Source organism: Astatotilapia calliptera, chromosome 10 (assembly GCF_900246225.1).
Source record: "Astatotilapia calliptera chromosome 10, fAstCal1.2, whole genome shotgun sequence".
Taxonomy (NCBI): Eukaryota; Metazoa; Chordata; class Actinopteri; order Cichliformes; family Cichlidae; genus Astatotilapia; species Astatotilapia calliptera.
This window is the reverse complement of record NC_039311.1, coordinates 31,124,286-31,148,772: the sequence shown is the minus strand read 5'-3', so window position 1 is coordinate 31,148,772 and position 24,487 is coordinate 31,124,286. Positions and strand designations below refer to the sequence as shown.

The window sequence follows — 24,487 nt, the reverse complement described above, 5'->3', positions numbered from 1 at the left end:
TTTTCGCTTAGACCTGGCGAGAAATCTTTTTTTGAGCTTTGATGTCAGAAAGAAATTATCCAGAAAAAAATGAGGTCGTTACTTCAGCTCTTCAAAGTTCATTACCATTATGAAACCTTAAAATTTGGCTGTGCTTAATGTGAACATCCACCCGTGGAACCAGATATATATGACAGAAAATAGGAAAAAGCTGAATAGGCTGACAGGTGTATCCAGTAATGGGATATTTTAGTGGTGTAAAAAACACACTAGTTTGCAGCAACAGTGCACACACCCACATTGTTACGGGTACAGGAGAAAGAAGCAGTGCCCGTGAGCAAATACACTAATAGTATGGCTTACTTTGCATTACCTGAAAGGCTTCATAACTTTTTATTGCGCTATATCTGAAAACAAATATGCAGCATGAGGTTGCTGCTTTTATCTTTAGTGCCTGACATTAAATTCACTCTTACTTTGGTCGATGCCTGAGGGAGTAAATCCCCATAACTGTCATTATTAACACTTGGCTTACACTCACTGTGTCCAGGGCTTCTCCAAGCATCCAGTAATGTCTGTACAGCCTGAATTTGTCTTTTTTTAAACGACCCTGATCAGTTTTTACCAACACCTGTGAAACACTTTGAGTTATATAGCTTGTGAAATGTTGAATCACGTTACACTCACCTGCTCTTTCTCCGTCGTAATACGGCGTTCGACTCCAAGGTAACCTTCTCACAGTTCTCAGCCTCCTCCTCCTCCTCTGAAAGCTGCACCTCCAGGTTGATATGGCGGGGCGAGGAGGGGCAGGGGGAGGCAGCAGAGGAGCCGTGAGCAGGTGAGTCCTGAGAGCAGGAAGAGGAGGAGGTTCTTTGACTGTCATCTTCAGACAGGTTTTCAGACCAGGAGGACACCAGTTGCTGGAGATCACTGATTTTCTCCAAAACGCTGTCCAGAGCTGAGAAAACGTCCTCACCTGCCAGCACTCGGCTCACCTGAGAGAGATAACGAGGTCAGAAGAATAACTTAGTTAACTGGTGTTCTGTTTAGTAGGTGAACAACAAGAAGGAGCCCAGATGGCAATTAATGTTTGGCCCACATATTCCTGTTTACTGTGGGGCCCTCAGATGCATAAAAAATGTACAAAGGAACTGAAGCAAGAGACAAAAGGTACAGTAATGGAAAGAACACCTGGCTGGAACCAAGCAGAGTGCTTTATTCTTTTAAATCAGTTTGGTTGGGGTGACTACAGCAAAAAGTACATTGTTTACACCTTCTCCACCCATCACAAACAGGAAGTATAAAGAAGGGAAAGCGACATGGAGACCCTCATTTATAACAGGTCAGGCATCACTAACAGCAGATGTAGATTTAACTGGGCTGGAGTCAGGTTGCAAAGAGGTTTGCACATGTTTTAAGCATTTTACAGCAGCTTTAATAGCAGAGATTGCTGGATTACAGCTGATACGAGACTCAGTTAAATGCATCTTCTGCAGCATCATTGTTGGAGCTTTGAAGGCACACTGTGGGATCTGCAAAAATCACAAATAATGAAAATATCATGCAAACATTATTCTGCTGTATGACTTCTCTATCTCTCTCCTTTTTGTAAGTTAGCAGATTTTGTAATATTAAGGGTTTAATTTTGGGATTTTTCCCACACTCATGGAGCAGAAATAAAAAGCCATTTTCTAATTAATTCAGTAATATTTCTTATCTACTTTTACATGACTTCTAGATTTTGTCAGATTAGTTTACAACTTGATACCAAAGCTTAGCTTAGCAGAATTAATATAATCCATTACATTAACAACAATATTATATACTTTGATTGGAGATTTTGTACTTTTTTGCAGAACTGCAGCAGAGCCAAAGGGGAACTGAGAGGGCGCCTCCTCCTGTTTTTACCCGTTTTAAATTTCATTTGAAGGTTTAATTTTAAAGCTTTTTTTCTATGAAAACACAATATAGTAAAAAATAAATGATGTCCTTATTTTCTACATATTACTATTTGGCTTAATATGTCATTTTGAAACTTATGTCTCCACCTGTAAGGGCATACAGTCCCATTTAGGAGTCCAAAAACAGCAATACAGAAAACACTGAAAGGTGGATGCATTATGCTCATTTCCAACTCCACATTTATTTCTTGGACTCTTCTACACTGGCTTTGTATGAGTCAAGCTTCAAAATAATCCTCCTTTGTGTCATTCTGGGTCGACAGTTCATCCTCTGTCTGAATAAGATGCAGTTTCTTCCTTCCCCTTCGCTTTATGTCAATTTTCTTCTGATTGGCTGAACAAACATAAATTGAACAACAAGGTGGTTTGGCATCATATTAAGGATATTATTATAACCTTATTCCCCATCAAAGAAGAACGTCAGTGTAATATTATATAGAGTACTTATTTATTGTATAAAATAAAAATACCGTAACCGTGATTTAACCCACCTCCGACTCACTCATCCGGTCTGCATCGCTGGCGCTTCCACCGCTGCCGCCTTCACTTTCAGACAGCTGGCGGTGGTCAGGCACATTGTCATAGACGCTCAACCGGTAATCGAGCACAGGCAGTGGGCTCGGAACGTCGCAGGATGAGATGCTCCCGGTCGCCAGAGAAGAAATCCCATGGCATCTTGGCTGACGCGTCCGATAACCGTGGAAACTCCCAGTCCTCCAGTTCACGGAGGTGTCATAGCTGATGGGTAATAGGTTGGCGTGTTTGTGCGTGAGGGAGGCGGGAAAGGTCCCTGGTTTGTGTCCGTGGGGGATCGTGAAGACCATGTTCTGGTGGCTGTTGTTATTGTTGTTGTTGATTTGGTTCTTGTAGTCCTAGAAATAACGAGAACATTGGAGTCAGCGAATAAAGAAGAAACCTTTGCTGTTGGTAAGTAAGACAGATGGGAACGGTCTAATGTTTTAGGTTACATCACAATCCATTCAGAAACGGGAAACAAAAAGGATTTAATACATGAAACAGAGTCAGTCACTATACAGGTCTATATAGGTCAAGGTTAAAAGGTTAGGATTAGATGAAATAAAAGGTCTGGAGGAATCTTGTCCATGCTCTGACCTCTGGTCCTGTGTGGTTCGTCCCACCGCCAACCACGACGTTGTTGCTGGATCGTTTGCAGTTGCTCCTCACCCGAGTGACCGGGCTGGGCGTGCTGACTGTGCTGCTGCTCTCTGAGTGGCTGTTACTGCTGCTGCTGCTGCTGCTGCTGATGGTGTGAGGAGACGAGGGCGACGAAGAAGCATGACTGCTGGGCTGATCCTGCAGACTGGATACAATCAGGGTGGTACAAGTTAAAGACACATAGGGTTAATGATGCTGGAGTCAACGCTGGGTAGGATGGACAGCCTCACCTTGACGTGCAGTGGAGCCCCTCCATCCTCTCTTCGTCTTGGACGAGAAGAGGCCTGCTTATAACACGCCGGGCCCGACCCCTGCTGCTGCTTTCACCTGATACCCCCTTGAGCCTCAGTTTCTCCATCTTCCTCAGCAATGTGGTGCACTTCCTCCTGGGTGGTTTCTCGGGGTAGCAGCTCTCGGCTTCGAGACTCATACTGGAGGATCCTCCACCGGGGGAGGGGGGTCCACTGAGAGAAGTATCCAGGGACGGGGTCTTGTTCGAGGACGAGCAGCGGGACGAGCTCCTGCTGTTCTCCAGGTCATCTGGGGTGCTTGCGGTGGTGACGGTGGAGCCATCAGTCGGCTCTCGCAGTCTCTTTTGGTGTTCTTCGTGGCCTTCGCTCTCAGTGCTGCTGCAGCTGTGGATGGAGCAGATATCATGGTGGTCATCGCATGTCGACACATCAGGCGAGTTGGGGGACAGTCGGAGGATATCCACGGCGGAGTCCAGGCGTCGCCATTGTTGGGTCCGCTTGTCGTAGGTCCAGTTGGGGCTGATGGCACAGAAGTCTTCCTCACCACTGTCATCTCCCTAGAAGAAGAAGATGATGATGGCCCATTCAGACAAACCCATAAAATGTTTGAAAACCACACAAACACACAACTATGGCCTGTTTTTAACAGCAAACCTGTACTTCAAGTTACTCGCTGCTCACTCTCAGGACTCACCCTGCGTTTTGATCTCCGCAGCTCCAGCCTCATTTCCACGCATTTGTTTAAAGTGATTAACCTCCTGGAAGAGGAAGAGGAAGAAGAGTGAATGGAGGTTAAATGGCACACTGTAGCTCGTACTTGTTTATCAATACCTTCAGTACAGTTTCTACGAAACTAAAGACCTGTGGTTCAAACCTGAAAATCTGATTTAAAATATGACTCTGGGATCACGAGGCAGCAAGTTTAATGTCCAAACCAGGAGCATGAACGTGAAGAAAGAACTCTGTCTTTGCCAGCACAGTTTAGCCCTTTAGCAAGGCACCAAACATCCAGCTTCTCCTGAATAACATCTAATCAGGCACAGATCACACTGTTGTTGGAGTGTTTGTGCTCAGTGTAAAAAACCCTCGATCACTCTTGTAAACCTTAGGCTGTTGTTTTTATTTTCACTCCATATTTAGTCAGTTGCAGCTCAAAGACTGCGAGGTCAAAAAAAAAAACAAAACCTTGGGCTCTTTGGAGAAGAGAGAGTCAGGCGAGTTTTGAAAAACAATTAGTCTTCATCTTCCAAACTGAATCTGAAAATTAAGAAAATTAAAATCCAGCAACAATAATAATGATGATATAAATTACAAAAATGCTACGCCCATTAAAGTTGTAGTAGTACTGGACCTGCCTGTAAATGAGTGCAGGATACTGAAACATTAAACTGCATGTATTATAGTCATTTTCAGCTCCATAGCTTCATATTATTACTTAACTATTCTTTCTCTCTGACATCATATAGTCCCAGAGTAAAAAAAACAACAACTATCTGATCCAGAGTGCTTAGAGGAGTGAACAGGGATTTTTTTGTACCAAAATTTGTATTTGTACGAAGAAATTGAAATGCATCGATCTTGAAAATCCTCTGGGAACTTTTTTGGTCTGTTAGAATCTGATCGAAAAATACTTAAGAAGTTTGCTGCTGACTTTAAAGTTTTATTAACTTGCTGAAAGTTGTCCATAATATTGCATTACGCTCCCGCTTGGCATTCGTTACCTGCAGAGCGACTCGAGTGCATCCTTATCCAGGAAGTGGTGATCGCGCTTCACCCACTCGATGTCAATGGGGAATCTGCAGTCTGAAACACAGACAAGACGAATGGCACAATAAGACGGCGTCTGGGGTTACGCTCTGGTATCTTGGAGTTGACTGAACAGTCTCATATTTACCTTTGAATAACTGCGCATACTGAGGGAAGCCGGCCGCTCGCAGCCAATCACAGGCCTCCTTGGCTTCAATCTCTGCAAACACAGAGAAAAGAAAACAACATTTGATTCAATTATAATCATTTCATGCTCCGCCCGCTTTAAGAGGGCAAATATTTGCACTTAATCAGCTGTCTGTTTATGAAGTTTAATTACATCTGCATTTGGAAGCAAAAAAAAGAACATGAAGGGAGAAGAACTGGAAGCACGTTCAGGCTATTAATTAACTGTGACTCCTGGAAGAGGCCGTTTTAATCACTGCTAATTGGCTAAGAGTGGGGATGGGGGTTCTTGAGAGAGCGGGGAAAAGAGGTTCCTCCTCTTCAACTTCTTGCCATCTGTCACCTTCTCCCTCTGAGACTCGCTGCTATGGCTGGGCTCATCAACACACCAGCTCTCACACACTTCTCATTTTCTATTCAAACCATGACAAAGCTTGAACTTCACAGATATTTCAGCATAATACATCTGGAGTGTGTGCATCTTTGATTTAAGCTTTCCATATCCCACATATAAATACGTCTGGTTTTAATTGGCAGTCGTGACACAGGGTGATTCTGGTTGCCTAAAACCAGTCACAAGTCGTATATGGACCAGCTGTCAGGTGTTTGGGCCACATCTGGCTCAAATAACACTTCTCAAGGCTGGCTCATAATGTTTAGGCTACATCCAGTCCACATTAAACTTCCTGCAACCCATGCTAGAACCACCTCATTACTTTCTGCTCATTTGGTCAACACAACATTGTTTAAGTGAGCCATCAGTGCCAAAAGTAGCCCAGATTAGGCACAGGTTGTACTAACTCTAATAAATGAGCTGCCAGTGACATTAAGTGTGTTGATTTAATATTATCAGATACCAAAATATAATGGGTTCTAAATGATAAATATTACTTAGCAGCACAATGTGCTATTGCAAATATTTAATATGGTAAAACACAGTTTAGCTAGTTAAAAATAAGCGAGTTTTGCAAACGACATGACAGATTCATTTAGTGTGGGCTAGCAGCATACGACTAGTAGCATTAGCTATTAGTAGCTAATATCACAACCAAGAATTAACATGTCTTTGCCTTAAAAGGTAATTTTCAGCAGTCTCACAGAAAACCTTGACATCAGAGAAGGTCATTAGCAACACAATGTGTCCTCCAAAATAGTTAGCTTTAAAACAAGGACAGTTAAGCTAGTTCAGTGAATGTCTGTAGGTTTGCAAATAAACACAACAAATCCCCTTTAGTGTAAAACTAATGAGCTAGTCAAGAGTCTCAAAACGCATTACTTTTGTAAAAGGATAAAAACATTTTTGCACTCTTTTTACTAACACGTAGTAGGAATCGAATAGATTTAGCTATCATGTTAGCTAGTACTAGCAATAGCTAGCAGCATTAAAACAAACACAATATAACATTATGATATTTAATAATTTACACATTTTAAGTAGTTTCCTAATTATATAGGTGTAAGTGCCACATTTCTGATTAAGTCATTAGCAGTGTTGCCTAGCTAACTTTTTTCTTCTTGAATTGCTTTATAAATATTTATACACAATGCAAAAGTGCAAATGTAAAACCTTTCAGCTTTAGTTTTGTTTTATTCCCACCAAAACTCTGTTTACTTTGGGGCATGCTATAAATTGTCAATACAGCTGCTAGCAGTGCTAACCCTCATCTGTAAGTCAACTTATAAAATGGGGAATAAGCACTCATAAATATAAACGGCCCCAAAATATAGATTTGTCATAACTCTGCAACACGGAAAATATTGCCAAGCAGCATAAATCTTCTACATTTGCTATAAGATTCCACGCATGTTTATTTTAAATTCATACCTCTAAAAAATATTTGTGGCTATTGCAGCTCTATAGAGTAACACTGAGGATGGTGGGGTTAAATTAAAGTCTGTTTGTTTAAGTGACCATTTTATCAAAACGCCTTAAAAAGAACACACACACAGTAAAGTACACTTGACACAGTAATGCTCTTCCCTGTTCACACACTTAGATGAGAAACAGGAATAGAAACAGGCGTGCATACTTCAACACATTTCCTCCCCACTTCAAAACAACATGAAAGATGCACACACCAGAATATCAATTAATTTCAGCTGCCGTCCGGTATTTGTGTGGAAAACTGTGATTGGAAGCATGGAATACGTTTAGTTGATCCAGGATGTTTACAACAAGCAGCGACAGAAACCATTTTGTCAGTCTGCCTGTGCGGCTCAGGAGGAGGATTTGGATTTCTCAAAATATTTGTCCACCACAACTCCCCCTGAAACGTTAAACCTGCTCTCTCTCCACGCAGAAGAGGCCCGTCGCAGTTAGCAGTCAGAATACTGCCAAGGGCATTTCTTGTTTTCATATTCAGACAGCATGAAATATGGCCGACATTAGTCTTCACTAAAGAACAAACAGGAGCCGTTTGGCCATGACGGATTCGTTCTTCTAACACTTCTTGTCTGCTGGTTGGGTTTTTTTTACTGCCTACTTATTCACTTCAGCTGACATGAAGAAAAGGCATCTAATTCTCATTTTACTATATGTGACTTTTCAAAACTTTGACTAAAATTTGCTTGACAGCAGGATGGAAACTTGGCTTATGATGTGGTCTCCCTCCCCCCCGGTCAGAGGAACAGCAGATGGTCCCGATATGAAAACACAGGCGGATATTAAACCTTCAGAATGACAGAAGGGGGAGACAGAATGAAAGGAACAGGCTGAATGGTAAAATGTAGTCAAATTAGCATGTTTATGTTGACCCTGGGATAGTAAGATGCTGAGCCCGTTTTCTGGCGTCTTGATGGAGATGTGACATTCAAGACAGGAAAGGGATCAAGTGCTTGTCAAGCGGCTGTCTGACATCTACAGCAGGAGCTGTAAATCCAGGGATATGTGGAGCTACCAGAGCTCCGAACTGCTTTTTCTCTCACTCCAACCATTACAGCACAGAAGAAAAAAAATCACAGCCTGTCACTTTGCAACCTCTGGGCTCACAAGATTAAAGAAGTTGTCATTTAAACCAGTTTCCCACTTTAAAGAGGTTCTTATTGCCTACTTAAAGGCTACAGGGGCTCACAGCTCCTGCAGGAAATGTTTGAGGTTACAGCCTTAGTGGGAAAAAACGTACAATTGTTATTATTGTAATTATCTAACAGTTTAACTGAAATCACAGAGGGACAGACGCTGCACTAAAGGTGGGATTTCTGTCAGTAAGCAGCACTGTAAACAGCTGTGGAAGTGCAGGTTAACAGGAATTTGGAGGCAGAACCGAGAACTTTCAGGAACTGTTGCTTGTTGGGCCTGTAAATCACTGGTAACTGTTAGGGGTAGTGGAAATAACAGAGGTCAGTCGACTTTGAATTAAAGGCTGATTTCCTATGATTTATTGTGTGCTGCAGTGTAGTTAGATGTTTGAACTGTGCTTTGAAACTTAGAGACTCTAAAAGGCAGCAGCCCATAAAAGGCTATTTTGCTACTGATGTCTTAGAGGTGATAAAATAAGGAAAAGCTTGTTCAGTTCTGGCAAAGAGACAATTAGCAGTTTTTCTACGTGGAGAGAGAAAGCTCTAATGTACTGATTCAGTTTTCTGTCTTCCATACCATTTCCACCACACTTGGTCTGTATGTCTATATGTGCTGTGAAAATGCACGAATATCATTATGATGACAGAATAGAGGTCATCCATATGACTGGATGGGAAATGGATATGTCATGCACACATTGCTCAAGAGTTATCCGCCATATTGGATGATGGTGATACAACCATTGGTTGCTTGGGTAAAATGTGTATTCCCCGGCTGGTTGTCATTGGTTGCTGGAAATTGGTGACATTTGCTGAGTAAAATCAGAATCAAAGACGTTTGCTGCACTAAAAACCTCTTAGCAATCATGCTTTGGTTGCTAGCAGGTTGCCACAGTTGGCTGTAGAGTTTATCTCTGTCTGCAAATACTCGCTAAAGTCAAAGTTTCACCTTTGTGCTGCAGCTAACATGTTTTAAAGGGCAAACATTTTACATTCAGGGAAAAGTGTCTTTATTTTTTGGTTTGCTTTGCAATTTTCAGGTTTCACTACAGCTCAGAGAATAGCTGCAAGAATATGCTAGCAACCAAAACAATGCCAACTAGCTGGGAAATACACATTCCTCCATCCTGAGCTGTGGTTGCCAGATGGTTGCAGATCAGTCTCTAGGCCTGTGTGACTGGCACCATGTTCACTTGACCCTACACTGAGAACAGTGATTTTCACATGTTACATGGTGGGTGGTCACATGTCTGCAACACCTCAAAGGGACCAGAAATGTTTTTGGAACCACAGATATCGCCATCTGGTGGCCTTCAGACAGAATGCTTATGGTGATCATAAACTGCTGATTTAAACAGGAAGTCCTTCCCGTCTCATACCACAGCATGCATGTTTATTTGTTAGATTTTTCTTATTAAGCTAATCATTAAGCATTTTATCTCAGTTTTGATTGGAGCTGCTTCTTTGGTGTTTGTTCATTTTTTGGCTGCCGTCACGCACTAAATAAAGTACGTCTCATCTCTAGCTAAATTAGAATAACATGCAGTGTTATTCTAATTCATGTATCAGTGATATTACCGAGCGCACTTTTAACATTCATGATTTCCGTCAGTGATTCAAAGAACACATCCCAGCGCCTTCTAGCACCAGAGGAGCTGTGGGTGGAAGAATAGACCCGACTCATTTCTGACCTGATTTTCACATGAATTATGAGTCCAGTGAAGAACGACACATTCCACACCTGTCAAGAAGCAACAATGTATTTTAAACTGGTCTCGCAGGTTTGATGAAAGACCCCGGTCCCCACTCTACTCGGCTCTGTATTTACGTAAGCGATGGTATCTGCTGCGCTCCTGTTTGAGTAGCAGGCAGAGGCCTCTTCCCTTTCCAAATGACTTTGTCTCAGAGGAAGTTGTGATTTGGCTCCTCTGGGCCCTGATAAGATTGGAGTGTCTGATTAGGATGACTCCGCCTGGCTTGCGGCAGGAAACCGGACAGTGTATGTGTGGCGGCAGAGAGGAACTATGCACGGTGAGGTTACGTGCTCGGTGGACCGTTTGTGTTTGGGTGTTTACACTTGTCTCGACACTAAAGCTTTGACCTGGAACAAACAGAATCACTGCTCACCAGAAAAAAGGCTGATCTGGGGTTTAGAGATTTTACTATCAGGTCACCTCACTGCGTCAGACTCCAACTGAAAATGTGCATAATGAAGAGTTAGACTTAAGGTCTAGTAGCGGACATCAAATTTCAGATTTATATATGATAATAAAGTTAACAACACTCGTTGAACTGCTTTGAAAAGTTTATGAAAGTACATGGCTGTAGGTTTTGTGTGGACGCACTGTTGTTATCACATTTTGAGCAGCAGATGCTTAATTTCATCCATAAGTTTTCTTTAGTTTTTCATTTATGTAAAGGAAAAGACAAAAATCAGGCAGCAGATGGAAATTTAGGGTACGTTCGGAACAATGACCGTCCTCAACTTTTCTGTTGTTATCCAGACTGAACCACCACACATCGGCAGGATTTACTCCTGTGAGTCAGTTTATCGAGTTCACATTTCGTCCACATCAGGCGGGTTTTGTGCATTTTGTTCGGGGCAGTAACATGTTTGTGTAAACAGAAACAGGAAATTAAATTACGTTTCTGTAAGATTTCTGCTCACGTTCAGAACTTTCTGCATGTTAAAAGTTACACGTGTGTGTTTTGCCGTGGCTTTCTGGAAACAAGTGGGAAAGGTAACATCACCGTAGGAAAAGGTAATTGGGTAACATTTGTTCTTAAAAACAGGCCATTCCTTTAACAAAAAAGACAAATATGACTTTAATTTGAAGGACTACGTGACTGTTATTTATATTTTGAGAGGAAAAACTACTCAGTTGATTATAATCTGTAACAAATCTGGATATAATGTGTTATATAAACTATGACAGCCAACTAACTGCATATAAAACAAGTAGCATTTACTCCAACTCTGCTTCTAACTTGCCGTGTTTGCTATGCAGTCGTTTGTGTTTTTGATCAAATCTGCAAAAGCCAGATATTCTCAGCTTTCTCTCACACTCAGATCACGAGCAGCTCCCGTCCTTCAGACGTCCAATATCCAACCGATATTTGAAGGCAGTGGTTTTTACACCTCACTGAATGTCTGCGTGACTGGTCCATGTTCTGTTTGCCGTTCAGGGAGTGCTCGGGAGCGTCTCCAGGGCTACAGAGGCGTGGTTGGAGATCAGAGGTATGTCAGCTGCCTGTCAAAACGGCACGCCATGCTTCCGTACTCCTCCTCGCTCCTTCTCTGCGGTATTCTCCTGTCAGTTCGGTCAGCTTTGCAAAAGGAGTCAGCTTTGCAAAGTTTAAGACGCCCGCGGTCATGACGGGCCACAGGGGCAAATACCAAAACTCACCAAATCAGAAATGCAGCTTTAGACCAACAACAGTAAAAATATACACGAGTGATTTTTTGCACTGACAGGACTGAGAGTCCAGTAACGGCATTTTATCTACACGGCATGTTGGCTGCTCTGTGGACTCTGTAAGAAAACTAAACTTATGACACTTTAGTACAGAACATGCCAAGTACTCACAAATAAACTCCCAGATTTTACAAAAAGTGAATTTAATTGAAGCTGAAGAGATTTGTTCCTGCAAACAGTAATAATGAGCCAATTTGTGGGTTCTGAAAGGACGTTCTCCTCTTTGACCCACAGTATGAACAAAAATCAGATTTACAAGCTTACAAATATGTGAAAACATTTGTGTAAAGACTTCATTACACTGAAGTCCTTAGAAATAGCTGTTTAAAAGTGTTCAGGAAGCAGTGACCCTGAGTTCATGGCATCTTCCAATAAATACAAGCTCCCATTCATTAACCCTCCTCAGTGGTACACTTACAGAAACTTCTAGGTGTCCTGGATAAAACTGATGCTGGTGTACAAACGTAAACATCAAACTATTCGTTTGTAGTCTTTATTTTGCTGCATGATATAATTACTTTCACATTTCAGTAATTTCAAGTATTTAGTGAGTTTTACAGCTATCAAATCTTTCTCCTTCCTGGAAAACACTTACTAGGTGCACATTTCATCTGCTCTTTAATGCACATATCTAATCAATAAATCCAGGTTACATTCATACGGGTCTAAAACAGTAAGTAATGCCAGCACAGAGCTGATTGAGCAGCTTGTTATGATGTTAAATTCAGGGTAACATCTTTTTAATTCTAAATTACTTGATATTATCCTGAATTATATCAAGTATCTTAATATGTTATGTTGTTAAACTCTGATTCATTGATATTCTGAAATGTCTTTTATAGCAAATAATTGGTAATAATAGTAATTCAACATCTGTGTGAGAACTCTGGACAGTTTAAACATCTGCAGGCTAAAACTGGTAGTTAGCAGTTTTGTAGTAAACTTATATCTATGATGTAGGATACTGGATCTGTTAGAGCTCATCCTCAGTCATTGCTGTATTAGTTCGTACCTGATAGGTAGTGATGGCTGCATCTGTTATTTCGATCAAGCAACCTACTGAGTTTAAAGACTCAGTAGAAAATATTCAAATAAGACTGCTGGGCGAAGTGGAACAATGAGTGTCCGATGTTGAAGATGTAAATGCTCGGGTGGAGAAATGTGCGGAGAAGTGTGACAAGAAATTGGTAACATTCTGGGCATGGGTGGAGGATTTGGAGAACTGGAGCCAGAGGACTAATGTGAGAATGGTGGGGCTGAAAGACGGCAAAGAAGAAAGAAGGTACATGGCTCAGGAGGTGGAGTGAATAATTTCTCAGGAACTCGGCATTATGGGTAGTGAGTTCAAAGTGGGACACACTCAATTGCTCACTGGCCCCTAAACCAGAACATAGGTGAAGAGCAAGTAGGCTTCGTTAAGTTCAGGCCTGCGGTAGACAACATGAGGCTGCTTACTCATCTAATACACATGAATCACTCTTAATTCAATCCCTGTAGCAGCATACGACTTCATTTTGTTAAAGATTTCATTTGGGACAAGAAGAAAACTAGAATTAGCATGAAGAAAACGGGGGTGTGGCCCTCCCCCAATTTAAGGTTATATAGTCTTGCATTTGAAGAATCATTACATTAGCTTAATGGATTATAAGCTATATTGCCTAACCAAAAGAAATTACTCAAAGTTTCTTTTTTGGTCAAAATAGGTTTCTGGTTGTTAAGTGATGACGTACGAGCCCTGCTTCTAGGTACAAACTGCACTGTGTTCATTAAGGCGGTTGTCTTTTTAACGTGTTTTATGCTATGTATCTTGTTCTATTTAATTTTAACAAGCCCTTAAAAAATAGTCAGTGATCGTTGTGGCCTCTCTGGGTTTTTATTATCAGTCGTCTCATGGTTTGCCAGACACCAAATATTTGAACGGTTCAGAAAAGAAACGCTCTGAGGCTAACTAAGATTTGTGCACATGAAGCTGAGGATCAGGAGTTTTTCACAGCGAGTCATCCAGACAATGCAGCAGTGTGCTAATGACTAACCTCATGCTGGGGATGGATCATCTGCTCAGCAGGGACTCTTACATTAACTTTTATTGAGGGGAAAAAGTTAGTGTTCATCCACCAGCTTCACTGTGCTAATGTGTTTATATTATGCTAACCATAGCTTTGTAGCTAGCCAGCACGTAGCACACCATTCAGTGTTGGTCAAGTTACTTGAAAAAGGTAATCAGTAACTAATTACTTCCCCCAAAGGTAATCCCGTTACTTTACTGATTACTTATTTTCAAAAGTAATTAGCTACTTAGTTACTTTAAAAGAAACATGATTTACAACCTGAATAGGTAATAAAGCGATAGATCTTTCAGCCCAGTTCTACTTTTTCTGCATACTCCATCATATAAAATGTAATCAAATGAAAAGGTCTCTTTTTAAAACTTGTTTTATTAGTTTTAATCTTTTAACTTTATGCGTCAAGCAAAAATTAAATTATATGCACCATTCTCTGACTGGAAGAAATTTGTTTAACATTTAAAGTCTAAGGAGCTTGGAAAGAAAAGCGTCTGGACTTCTTTAAGTTGCTTGAAGACGTTTTGGGTGAGCTCACCCGAAACCCTGGCTGATTGAGACCCACACCTGTTTTCACACCTTGGCTCATGTGATTAGGTAGAGGATCATCAGGGGGTCCTTTGTCCCTCTTTGGGGGGAAACTCCCACTGAGTTTAAATCTGGAACTCTCCGCCATTTGACCTTAGAACTGAAGAAGCTTCTCGGATGAGAGGTGAAACGTCTTCAAGCAACTTAAAGAAGTCCAGCAGTTTCTCCGTGAATGTCACATTCCCGTGGCAGCGTACTGTCGGTGCTCACTCAGAGTTTAGGGATTTTTTGCTGTAAAACGAAGTTTTCTTCCCACACAGTGAACAGCGGACACTAATGTTTTTGTCACTTTTTACGGAATCAAACTCAAAGTAAGGTCAGTACTTCCACGCTTTAAACGCTGCACGCTCATACTCTCTCCTGCACTCGATATATGATCCACTGTTGATCTGCACACAGCTGTTGTCAAGAACGTCGCACTCGCTTACGTCACTGTCATGAGACACTCTTGCAAACGAAATCACAGTTTAGTAATGCAGTAACGCAGCGTGCTTACGGGAAGGTAACAGTAATCTAATTACTTTTTGCAATAGTAATCCCTTACTTTACTCGTTACTTGAAAAAAGTAATCGGATTACACGTTACTGCCCATCTCTGACACCATTATATACCAGCTAGCCCAACTTCAGTAACCCTACAAACGTTGCTGCTGTTTAGTTGTCTTTCTGTCTTAATTTATGCAGAGCTGTACGTTTTAGTAATCTCAGTCACAACGTGGTATATCATCTTAAGATGGAAACTAGCAAGCTAACTGCCTGCTAACTTCTAACTCTGTTAAACTTCACAAATCCTTTTAAATGCTTTTTTATGGCTGCCTGGATATTAAACTTGATTGTTATACCTGGTAGAGCAGCTACACTGACCATTCTAAGACTGACGAGGCAGATCTAGAGATGCATTATGTTAGCTAAAGGTAACACCTAAACATGAGAAACCTGGTTTACACTTTCTTTAAATCAAAAGATTCAATGAGATATGTTTGACTTAATTAGTGGAATGGCAACCATAAGTTTGGCACAAGAATATGAACTGTTTACTATGAAATGTTAAGAGTTCATTTCCCAACAGGTTCCCAACTGCATTTGCTTTGGCCTGCAACATGTCTCACCTCAGTATTGACTCTAAAACCTCAGTGAGTCCTGATACTTAATGAGCCACTTGTGCATTTAGGTAGGAACACCTATAGCTCATTAACTGTTAGGTGAAAAACAACACGTGTGAGGTCCTCGGTGAATCTTACTGCAGTTTTTAAAATAAATTATGGTTAAGTTGTCTTTGATGAAAAAAAGGTCAACTGATATATTATTATTATTTATGATATGAAACCTGCTGTACTGTTTTTATGAGGCTGTCTGGCATTTACAGATGAGTATCTGGAGAAGGAAATGGACCAGAATTAACTGCAGTTAGAAAAAGAGGAGAAACTCTCTCTTAACCTTTCCTGGGAAAAACTTTTTTTTTTTTTCTATGTAAAGGAGGAAATGTGTGTTTGTTGAGGTTTTTGAAGACATTCAGGGAGGAATCGCTCTCAAAACAACTGCATTAGGTGGTGTAAGCTGCAGGTGTGTCAGATATTAGACTGCACTTTGTGACCTGTTGTGGCCTTTGGGTTTGTACTTTTTTATCTTTCACTTGCATTTACTGGTTAGACACTGAAAACTAATTGCTGAGGGATTTATATAAATCTTATAAAGTTTGTATCTGTCTTGTGTGAAACTTGCATGAAAAGCATACAAGAGTGAAAACAGATATAAGATCCCTTGAAAAATTATATAAATGAAACTTGAATGTTTTGGATACTTACTAAAACAATATATGAAAGTAATGAGAAAGTGGCCACTTTCATGAGTAAATCATATAAGCCTTATGATTCACTATATGAAGTAGGCCACTATTTCTTTTCCATATGGGTGTGGTTAGGTTTAGGCACTAAAATTACTTGAATAGGTAGTTTTGGTCAGGTTTAGGTAGTTTGTTAGAGACTCCTGGTTGGGTTTTGGTACGAACTCTGCTTGGCTATATGTAGAAAAGACTGTGGTTTGCATTAAATATACCTGTTCATCACACTAACCCTACTTACCTACTAAATGACAAGTTGGGAATAACAGACCTTGTGTGTAAATGAACCATGTGAGCACTAACCTTGGGCAAGAGAACAGGCAGGAATAACTGTCTAGTCTCATGATTTAAGCCACTGCCTCCTGTCTCCTTTCGTAGACTTTATTGCTCTGTCAAACAAGACCGTTTACTCTCAGCAAATAATACTACCACGGCTGGTTTGTACGCCAAGAGATCCACACCCAAGGGCACCTTGTACATACCCCTGTGATGCCAGGAAACTCAAACAAAACAATGCTGGAAGTTCATCAACACCACTTACAGACAAACATTTCTGTGTGTGTGAACAAGGACAGTGCTGACAAATGAGTGAGAGATAAAATAATTATAAATTAAACTAAATAATTAAAATGATTAAAAAAACACCATAAATAAAATCACTGGTTATGCCGAGTCAAAAGTCCAGAAGCCACAAACGCTTTATTCACGATAATCAACAAAAAGATGAATTAAAATGTCGGAACTAGAGAGCTAAAGCAACTCACTGAACAATGAAGCGCATATACGAAGCTGCACTCTTATTCGCCAGGAGGCGCCACAGCGGCAGCGAAGCATCGTCGGGCAGATTCTTTTACTCCGGATGCCTTCCTGACACAACCCCAAAGGGAGTCTCCTCCTGGGATCAAACTGAGGACGCTTCGGCTGTTTGGCGCGTGTGGAGCCACAGTGAACCGCATATATACAGAACCTCTGTTCAAATCACTTTACAAGTTGAACTTGGACAAAAGGCACCAGGAATCGAACCAATAACCTCCAAACAGCATCCCGATTGCTCCCGCTACGCCACAGTTCAAACAGGTTCTTCCTCACATTAACACAAAATTACTGACATTAAAAACATGGTGAGAAAGAAACCAAGGGTCCAAAAGGAAAACACAGGTATGAAGTGCCATGTTTCAGAATAAAAGCCTCAGCTTTGAAATTCTTTACACTGAGTCTACATACAGGAGTGCCTTCGCCGCACTTTAATGTGTTTTCAGAGTAAAATGTCTGAATATGTGTACGGTGGTTTTCTTCAGCAGGTGGAAAGTTCTCTCCAGCGGATCACATTTCAAAAGTAACCCACGCACATTCAGAGTGAATCCCACGCTCTTCCTGCCAGTAAAACGAGCTTTTATATCACCAGAGTTCAAAAGCTCACTTGTGATGTTTTCAGGCCCACGGCCTTCAAACAACAAAGAAGTTTTAGTCAGCGCTGGAGTTCTTTAAATTCTTCTTCTGCCTCAAGAATCAACATATTTACGTCTCATCTGAAGTCACTCAACAAACAAACCTTTGAAAAAGTTTTTATGTCTCGCTAAACTCATCTCCAAATCACCTCCTTTGAATAACGCCATCAGAGAGAAACAGCATTAGGAGGCCGATCTCATTACCTCCCATCCTGTCGTGTAACACAACATTTAGGCTTGAGCTGAACTCATACTCACTTGTGATCAACATGCTGTTTGAGGTGTGAGGACTGTGAGCAGAGGAAACTTCAGCAGGCCTCCATGTCACCCCTGACAGCTGAACCGGGCAAACACATGAGCTTCATAAAGAATTAAATCCAGAGCCATATATCCAGCGTGGGAACGGAGCTGTGAAGTCCAGTTATGCTGGTCGTGTCGGGCACCGTGTTAATGAAGTCATTGTTGAAGTTTTCCCCTTTTCCTCTACCACTCCCCTTCCCTTCCCATGCCTTGGACCAGACCATCTGAACACCACAGACAGGGGGGGGGGGTATCCTAAAAATAACCAGAGGGAAGACTTGAGCAGACACGAGAGCGCCTGCTGGAGGAGCCGCTTTGAGTTTGAAGGGTGAGTTTGGGAGATAAAATCTGTACAGATGTTGAAGGTCCCCCCAAGAAGGAAATATTGGATTGTAGAGCGACCTGGCTGCACCCAGGCAGGTCGGTGATTATTATTCCCCCCGTGTTAAATACTATAAAACAGAAAATCCAGTTTGCCTGAAAAGAGGCCTAATCAATAATCTCCTCCGCTCGAGGCTGCTATCACAACCGTCAGACGGTGAAATTACAGACAGAGAAATGAGTGAAGAAATGAACTTTCCTTCTCTCTGAGATCCAGTGCTTTCCACCAGCTCCAGTCTCCGACCTTAACCGATTACTGGTGCTGCAAAAGAACAGCTTTGGATGAAATGGAAGACAGATATGTGACTGAGCCAGTGACTCAACGCGGGAAGGATAAAGTCCTTGCCGTGCCCTAATAGTCTGTAGTTCTTCAAGGTTTCATCTCGGCTCGGTCCAAGGTATACCATTAGCGTTAATGGGCTTCCATTTAACGCATAGGTGTTTGATTATGGGCTTTTAAATGTGAATAACTCCCTCAGAGAAGAGGAGAGGAGAGCGGTTCGCGGCACTCGCATCATTAATTCACAAGTGGAGGAGGAGGAAGTGGGAGTATGTAAACAACTGATGGACTTTTCCCAGTGTGTGGAGGTGCAGAGGGAAGAGGAGTGGAAACAAGGCCCGATAAGATGCTTTAAAACCGACCCAGAGATTTTAGAGATGAGGTCATATTTCGGTCCATGTCACCACTTAAACTGGCCTAATTCACACTGATTAATTAGGGTGTGTGTGTGTGTGTGTGTGTGTGTGTGTGTGTGTGTGTGTGTGTGTGTGTGTGTGTGTGTGTGAGAGACAGCAGCTGCTGTGAACAGACTGAGCAGCAGGCTTACATTCAATCACTTCTATTGCCTCCTTAATATTTACTCTGATATTTTACAACATCTGGGATTTATGGAGACATCTGGGATGGTGATCCCAGAGGTGTACATACGCTGGACAGAGGAACGTGGGGCTGATCAAAAAAAGGAAGTAAGGATCTGATTAAAGTTTGATTTACAAAATTAAAGTCATAAAATTATATCTGAATATTCTATCAGTCATAAAAATATATTTTAAAAAAAATCTAAACTTTCAGTGAGTATTTCCCATCTTGAAATATAGATTCTCCTTTTCTTCTTACTGTTGGCCTTTGAGTCAGCATCGTGAGTCTGTAACTTTAGCCGTGGTGCTTTTTTGGAGCCAGAGGTCACGAGGGTGGAGTGCTAATAGTCAGCTAACTATAGTAAGCTTGGTTAGCCAGGATACTTTACTATAAGTCAGCTCGGGTCTAAGGGTTGGTGACTAAATGTACCAGTGTATTTTTATTTGATTCAATATGCACCAAAACGCACCAAGAGCTGAAACAAGACGGAGTAATGGGAGAATCAGGCGGTAAGCTTGTTTATTTCTGCTGTCTGACCGACTCACTGCTGGAGCCTCTAGTGGACATTAGAGAAACTGCAGGTTTCTGTGAGCTCTGTGAGGCCTAATCAACAACGTGTCAACAATTGTTGCTCAGCAGCAACAAAAAGCCTGAAAGAAAACAGAAGTAGATGATCTCAGAATTATGTCTATGGTTTAGAAAAACCAGTTCTCAGCATGTGGAGGAGGTCTCAATGTGAAAGTCTGCGATCAAGAGACGCCATCGTGAGTGTAAATACAGAAGGTTTGGAACACGGTGCAAACCTTCTGCCTCTGTGCTGTGTACAAACTCAGACGAGGCTGTGTTTCCTCTTTCTAAACATGAGCCTCACAGGCGTCAGAGGAGGAAGAGTCCAACAATACCTCCAGCGGATGGGAGGTTTTCAGTGTGAGGACAATCCTCACGTGTCCTATGTGTGTTTTTGGTGTTTGAGGGAGGCGGCATCAGCATGTGAGGCTGTGTTTATTGCTTCTGGGGTGTGTACGGCTTTGGGTTTACTTTGTGTGCTCCTGAGTGTGCGCAGTTTCATCGGAGTCCCGCCGTGGAGGCTTCGCTTCTGGTATTTCCGATGCAGCAGGACAGGAAGCAAGCCGCTGTCGTGAACTGTGGCCTCCTCCTCTGAGCGATGCACTCTGAACCTGACACTGCGTTTCTGACATTTGCCTGACCGTGTATATCCGCTGCACAACATTAAGCGCCAAAGAGATTATTAACCATCAAAATGAGTGATGGAGTTTCAGTTTCTTTCTGCATCTGGTGAGATGTGCTAAAAGAAATGCCTGGGCCACCTTAAATGTGTGTCCTGCATTCACTGCAAACCACTGGAGGAGCACAGGTGTTTTTGCCCTGGTCTCTGTCTCTGCTGCTGACTTTATGAAGCCTTATCCACTGCAGTGGACCAAAACAATGTCAGATAACTTCGTTAAACATGCTTCAGATCACATCAAAACCACACGTACAGTTCCACTACACAACCACGTATGATTATAATCACAGTAAACGCACGTCTGTCTCCATCCAACTGAAGTACCAGTGTGAATGCGAGCATCTGTCCTGCTAAGCTTAAATCCTGGTTTCTTCTTCTTTGGTGGAGGTAAACACTCTGTTTGACTTGGCAGGAGTACATCCAACCTCAAACATGGTCAATTTATTAGGAATCTGATTAAAGCTGCTCTTCATTAGCGCTTACGAGCCATCTGAGAGTGTGAAGTAATGGGCCGTCCACACAATGAAAAAAATAGTCTGGCAGTACACATAGCAGAGTTTTTGTGTCCCTGCTTGCCTGTTATGTTTAAATTCTGCTGCTTTATTTGTGCAAATGATCCTCATCTGGATACAGATTTGCTGCGAGTAAATTAGCTTCATTTGTGCATCCTTTTGGTTTTATATCAGCTGTTTAGTATCTTTGGAGAGTGACTGATTGAGAATGCCATACATATGAATTTATCTGCAAAGGAGAAATAAAATAATAGAAATGGATACAAATAGAAACAGAATCTACAATTTAATTTAGCATGAATGCTAAAGATTCAGAGATGTTTCCAGAAGGTTTTGTGTAAAGTGGTCTGTAGCTGCTTCGCCTTTTTGTTCCAGCATGCACTCAAGATAACACTGTAGACTGTATATAGAAGATGGATGTAGCTATTGTGTCGTCACCTGTTGCTTAATAAAGTCCTGCTGTGAAGCCTCAAGCTATCATTGAGAGTGCAAAGGGCTCCGTTTCTTATTACACCCTGCAGCATCGACTTAACTTTCACCCTTTATAACCTTAACAAGAACCTTATTTTACAATATGGCCATAATGTGTCATTCAGTGTGACCTCAAACTAGCAAGACTATAAAATCACCAGGAACGTGTTTACTCAGGTCATAAATAAAGTGATAATTTTCCAAATTACCAAAATTCATTCATTCAATTCAGGCCCCTCTTCTGTGGAACCAGCTTCCAGTTTGGATTCAGGAGACAGACACTATCTCTACTTTCAAGATTAGGCTTCAAACTTTCCTTTTTGCTAAAGCATATAGTTAGGGCTGGACCAGGTGACCCTGAATCCTCCCTTAGTTATGCTGCAATAGACGTAGGCTGCCGGGGGATTCCCATGATGCACTCATTGTGTATTAACAGACCTCTCTGCATTGAATCATATCTGTTATTAACCTCTGTCTCTCTTCCACAGCATGTCTTTATCCTGTCTTCCTTCTATCACCTCATCTGGTCGCAGCAGATGGCCCCGCCCCTCCTGAGCCTGGTTCTGCTGGAGGTTTCTTCCTTCCCACTGTCGCCAAACTGTTTGCTCATAGGGGCTCATATGATTGTTGGGTTTTTCTCTGTATCTATTATTGTAGGATCTACTGTACAATATAAGGCGCCTTGAGGCGACTGTTGTTGTGATTTGGCGCTGTATAAATAAAATTGAATTGAATTGAATATCAAACTGGAAACCAGAGGCCATTAGAATAAATTATACATGATCTACGTGGACATTTGTCCTTTTAGACATCCAATACAAAAATGTAACTACCTCACCATTTCTAATAGATACATGAATTTTGTACTGGGTGGCATGAATGAACTAGTGAGGGCTAACAGAAAAGTATTATCTCCTCATTATTTCATACTAAATGAAGCAGACATAATATCTGAGTTGATTTGGAGGATTAAAAAAACAAAATAACCATATCACACAGAAACAGTGGAAACTTTGGGAGTGCCCAAATAACCAATCTGGTACATTTTTAAAAAGAATGAATGCTCTGACCATTTAAAGTAACGAAGGCAGCTAAAGAAGATGATCACAGAATTATTTCCATGTTTAAGAGAAACAACTTTACAACATCTAACCAAGTCAAGAACACTGTAGGTGTGTCATTTACAAAGTCAACAATCACCTTCATTAATGTAAATGCACAGTTTTTATACAAAGGTGCAAACCTCTGGTTACACTGCAGAACATGAAGGCCAGGTTAGACCGATGAAACCAGATGAAACAATAAAACAAGCAGCAGCTGCTGTAATGGACTGACAGATCATCTAAATGTCATTTCCATGGTTTCTAGACTTCAGGCAGTCATTGACTGGCCTCCCTACAGAATATAAGTTGGAAACACTTAGTATTAAATCCACATCCTTTCTTGCGTAACCTGTTGAGAATTTAAGAGGGAACCAGCTTTACCTAGGCAGTGTGTCAGTCAATTAATAGCATTAATAGCAAACTCACTGTAACTCATGTACAAACTCATGTACATGCAAAACTACCAAAAAACATGTTTCTGTTCAACAAATTATTGACCCAACTGTACCTGCAGTGAAGATGTTATTTAAAAAACGCCTAAGCCACAGAAGAGGAAGGACTGAATCTAATTAAAGTATTTCCTGATGCATATAGAGGTAAACTTAAAAGAAAACCAATACCTAGGATTTACCAAAGATGCAATCAGACAGAGACTGTCCAAATAAAGAAGATAGTGCTAGAATAAGAAGACTAGTTAAATGTATTGAGAGTGCAGCCCAAAACCTCAAGCTCAGGTCTATGAAGTGAAATCTCCTGGAAAAATCTATTAAAGGCTTTAATATCTCCAAACATAAAGCATGTGGGTTAACGTTGGTGCCGATCATGTTCGTGTTTTCTTTGGGGACTCTCCTGCTTGCTCTTGAAGTATTTCAGTGATATATTATTTGGGGGATGTGCAGATTTAACTCGAACTTCAGTAAGTCGAAGTCTGTCATCTGAATTGCCTTTACATAGTTTTGTGTCTGCATGCGGCCTTAAGCACAGTTAGCATTAACAAGGACTCCAGCACATTTTAAATTAGGAGGAAAATACCAGAAACACAAAAGAAGAGAGTGAAGTGTGGTGGCCATTACAGACGAAAGCTGTTTTGTTACCAAATGCCCATTCAGCTCCCTCTCCACAATGCGGTTGATATAACAAGCAGAAATGGCCATTTGGGGATTTACTTGATGGATTGCTTTTCTTCTTGCCATCTTGTTATCGTCTTCTAGAGCTCATCCGTATTTCCATGCTAAAACCCAAACATTATCATGCTGTCAGCCGCCGTTTCTTTTTGATGAATTCTCAGCCGGCTGCACCTGTTTGGACGTAAAGCTGGGATCTGAAGCATCCTGCGTGCCCGGGGAAACTCAACAGCGGGACTAAAAAGTTGTGCCATGAAGTGTAATTGTTGCTAGGAAATGCATACAAAAACTGGCTGTGAAGTTCAGCAGTGCAACAGGCCCCTTTATCCCATGTGGACGCCCCAGGGCTGACCTTTCCAACTTTATTTGTTGTCACGCTGCTATAAATAAAGTGTTCTCTGTTGTTTTGTTCTGGCCGGTGGAAGAAAAGCCCGGGGACACTGCCAAGGGTCAGCAGAGCCCCTGGCACCATGTGCAGGGATGTTATTACCAGCCTTTCAGTGAGGATATTGTTCCAAAATTCCTCTAAACACCAAGTGTGGCAGTTGGCTCCGGCTGGCACCATGTTTGACATCTTCCTCTGACAAAAGTCCAAGTTTGGAGACTTGTCAGGGCAAAGATGCTAAGCACGAAGCCACAGTGGGCAGTTTGTGTTCCCAAAAACAGAAGATTAGGAGGAAAAAGATAAAAAAAAAGTGTGGGTTCTTTATTCCATCCAACAAATTTCTACTTCTTCTTCCTGGCCACCACCGTCCAGGTCTTC

At 41.5% G+C, this 24,487-nt stretch overlaps 1 protein-coding gene across 3 annotated transcripts in view; it reads right to left on the bottom strand.

The window, feature by feature from the left end:
- The window catches only part of LOC113031085 (rho GTPase-activating protein 7), a 106,938-nt gene that overhangs the window by 16,464 nt on the left and 65,987 nt on the right, over positions 1-24,487 (bottom strand). For 2 of the 3 annotated variants that reach the window (XM_026182967.1, XM_026182968.1), the window contains exons 2-8: positions 5,262-5,333; positions 5,089-5,170; positions 4,062-4,125; positions 3,347-3,924; positions 3,054-3,261; positions 2,432-2,812; positions 667-974 (exon numbers count right to left, since the gene is read on the bottom strand). In XM_026182967.1, coding sequence (XP_026038752.1) covers positions 667-974; positions 2,432-2,812; positions 3,054-3,261; positions 3,347-3,924; positions 4,062-4,125; positions 5,089-5,170; positions 5,262-5,333 — 1,693 coding nt within the window. Of the gene's footprint in view, positions 1-666; positions 975-2,431; positions 2,813-3,053; positions 3,262-3,346; positions 3,925-4,061; positions 4,126-5,088; positions 5,171-5,261; positions 5,334-17,986; positions 18,215-24,487 lie in introns of those variants that run through there. The other variant, XM_026182969.1, reaches the window with a different exon arrangement.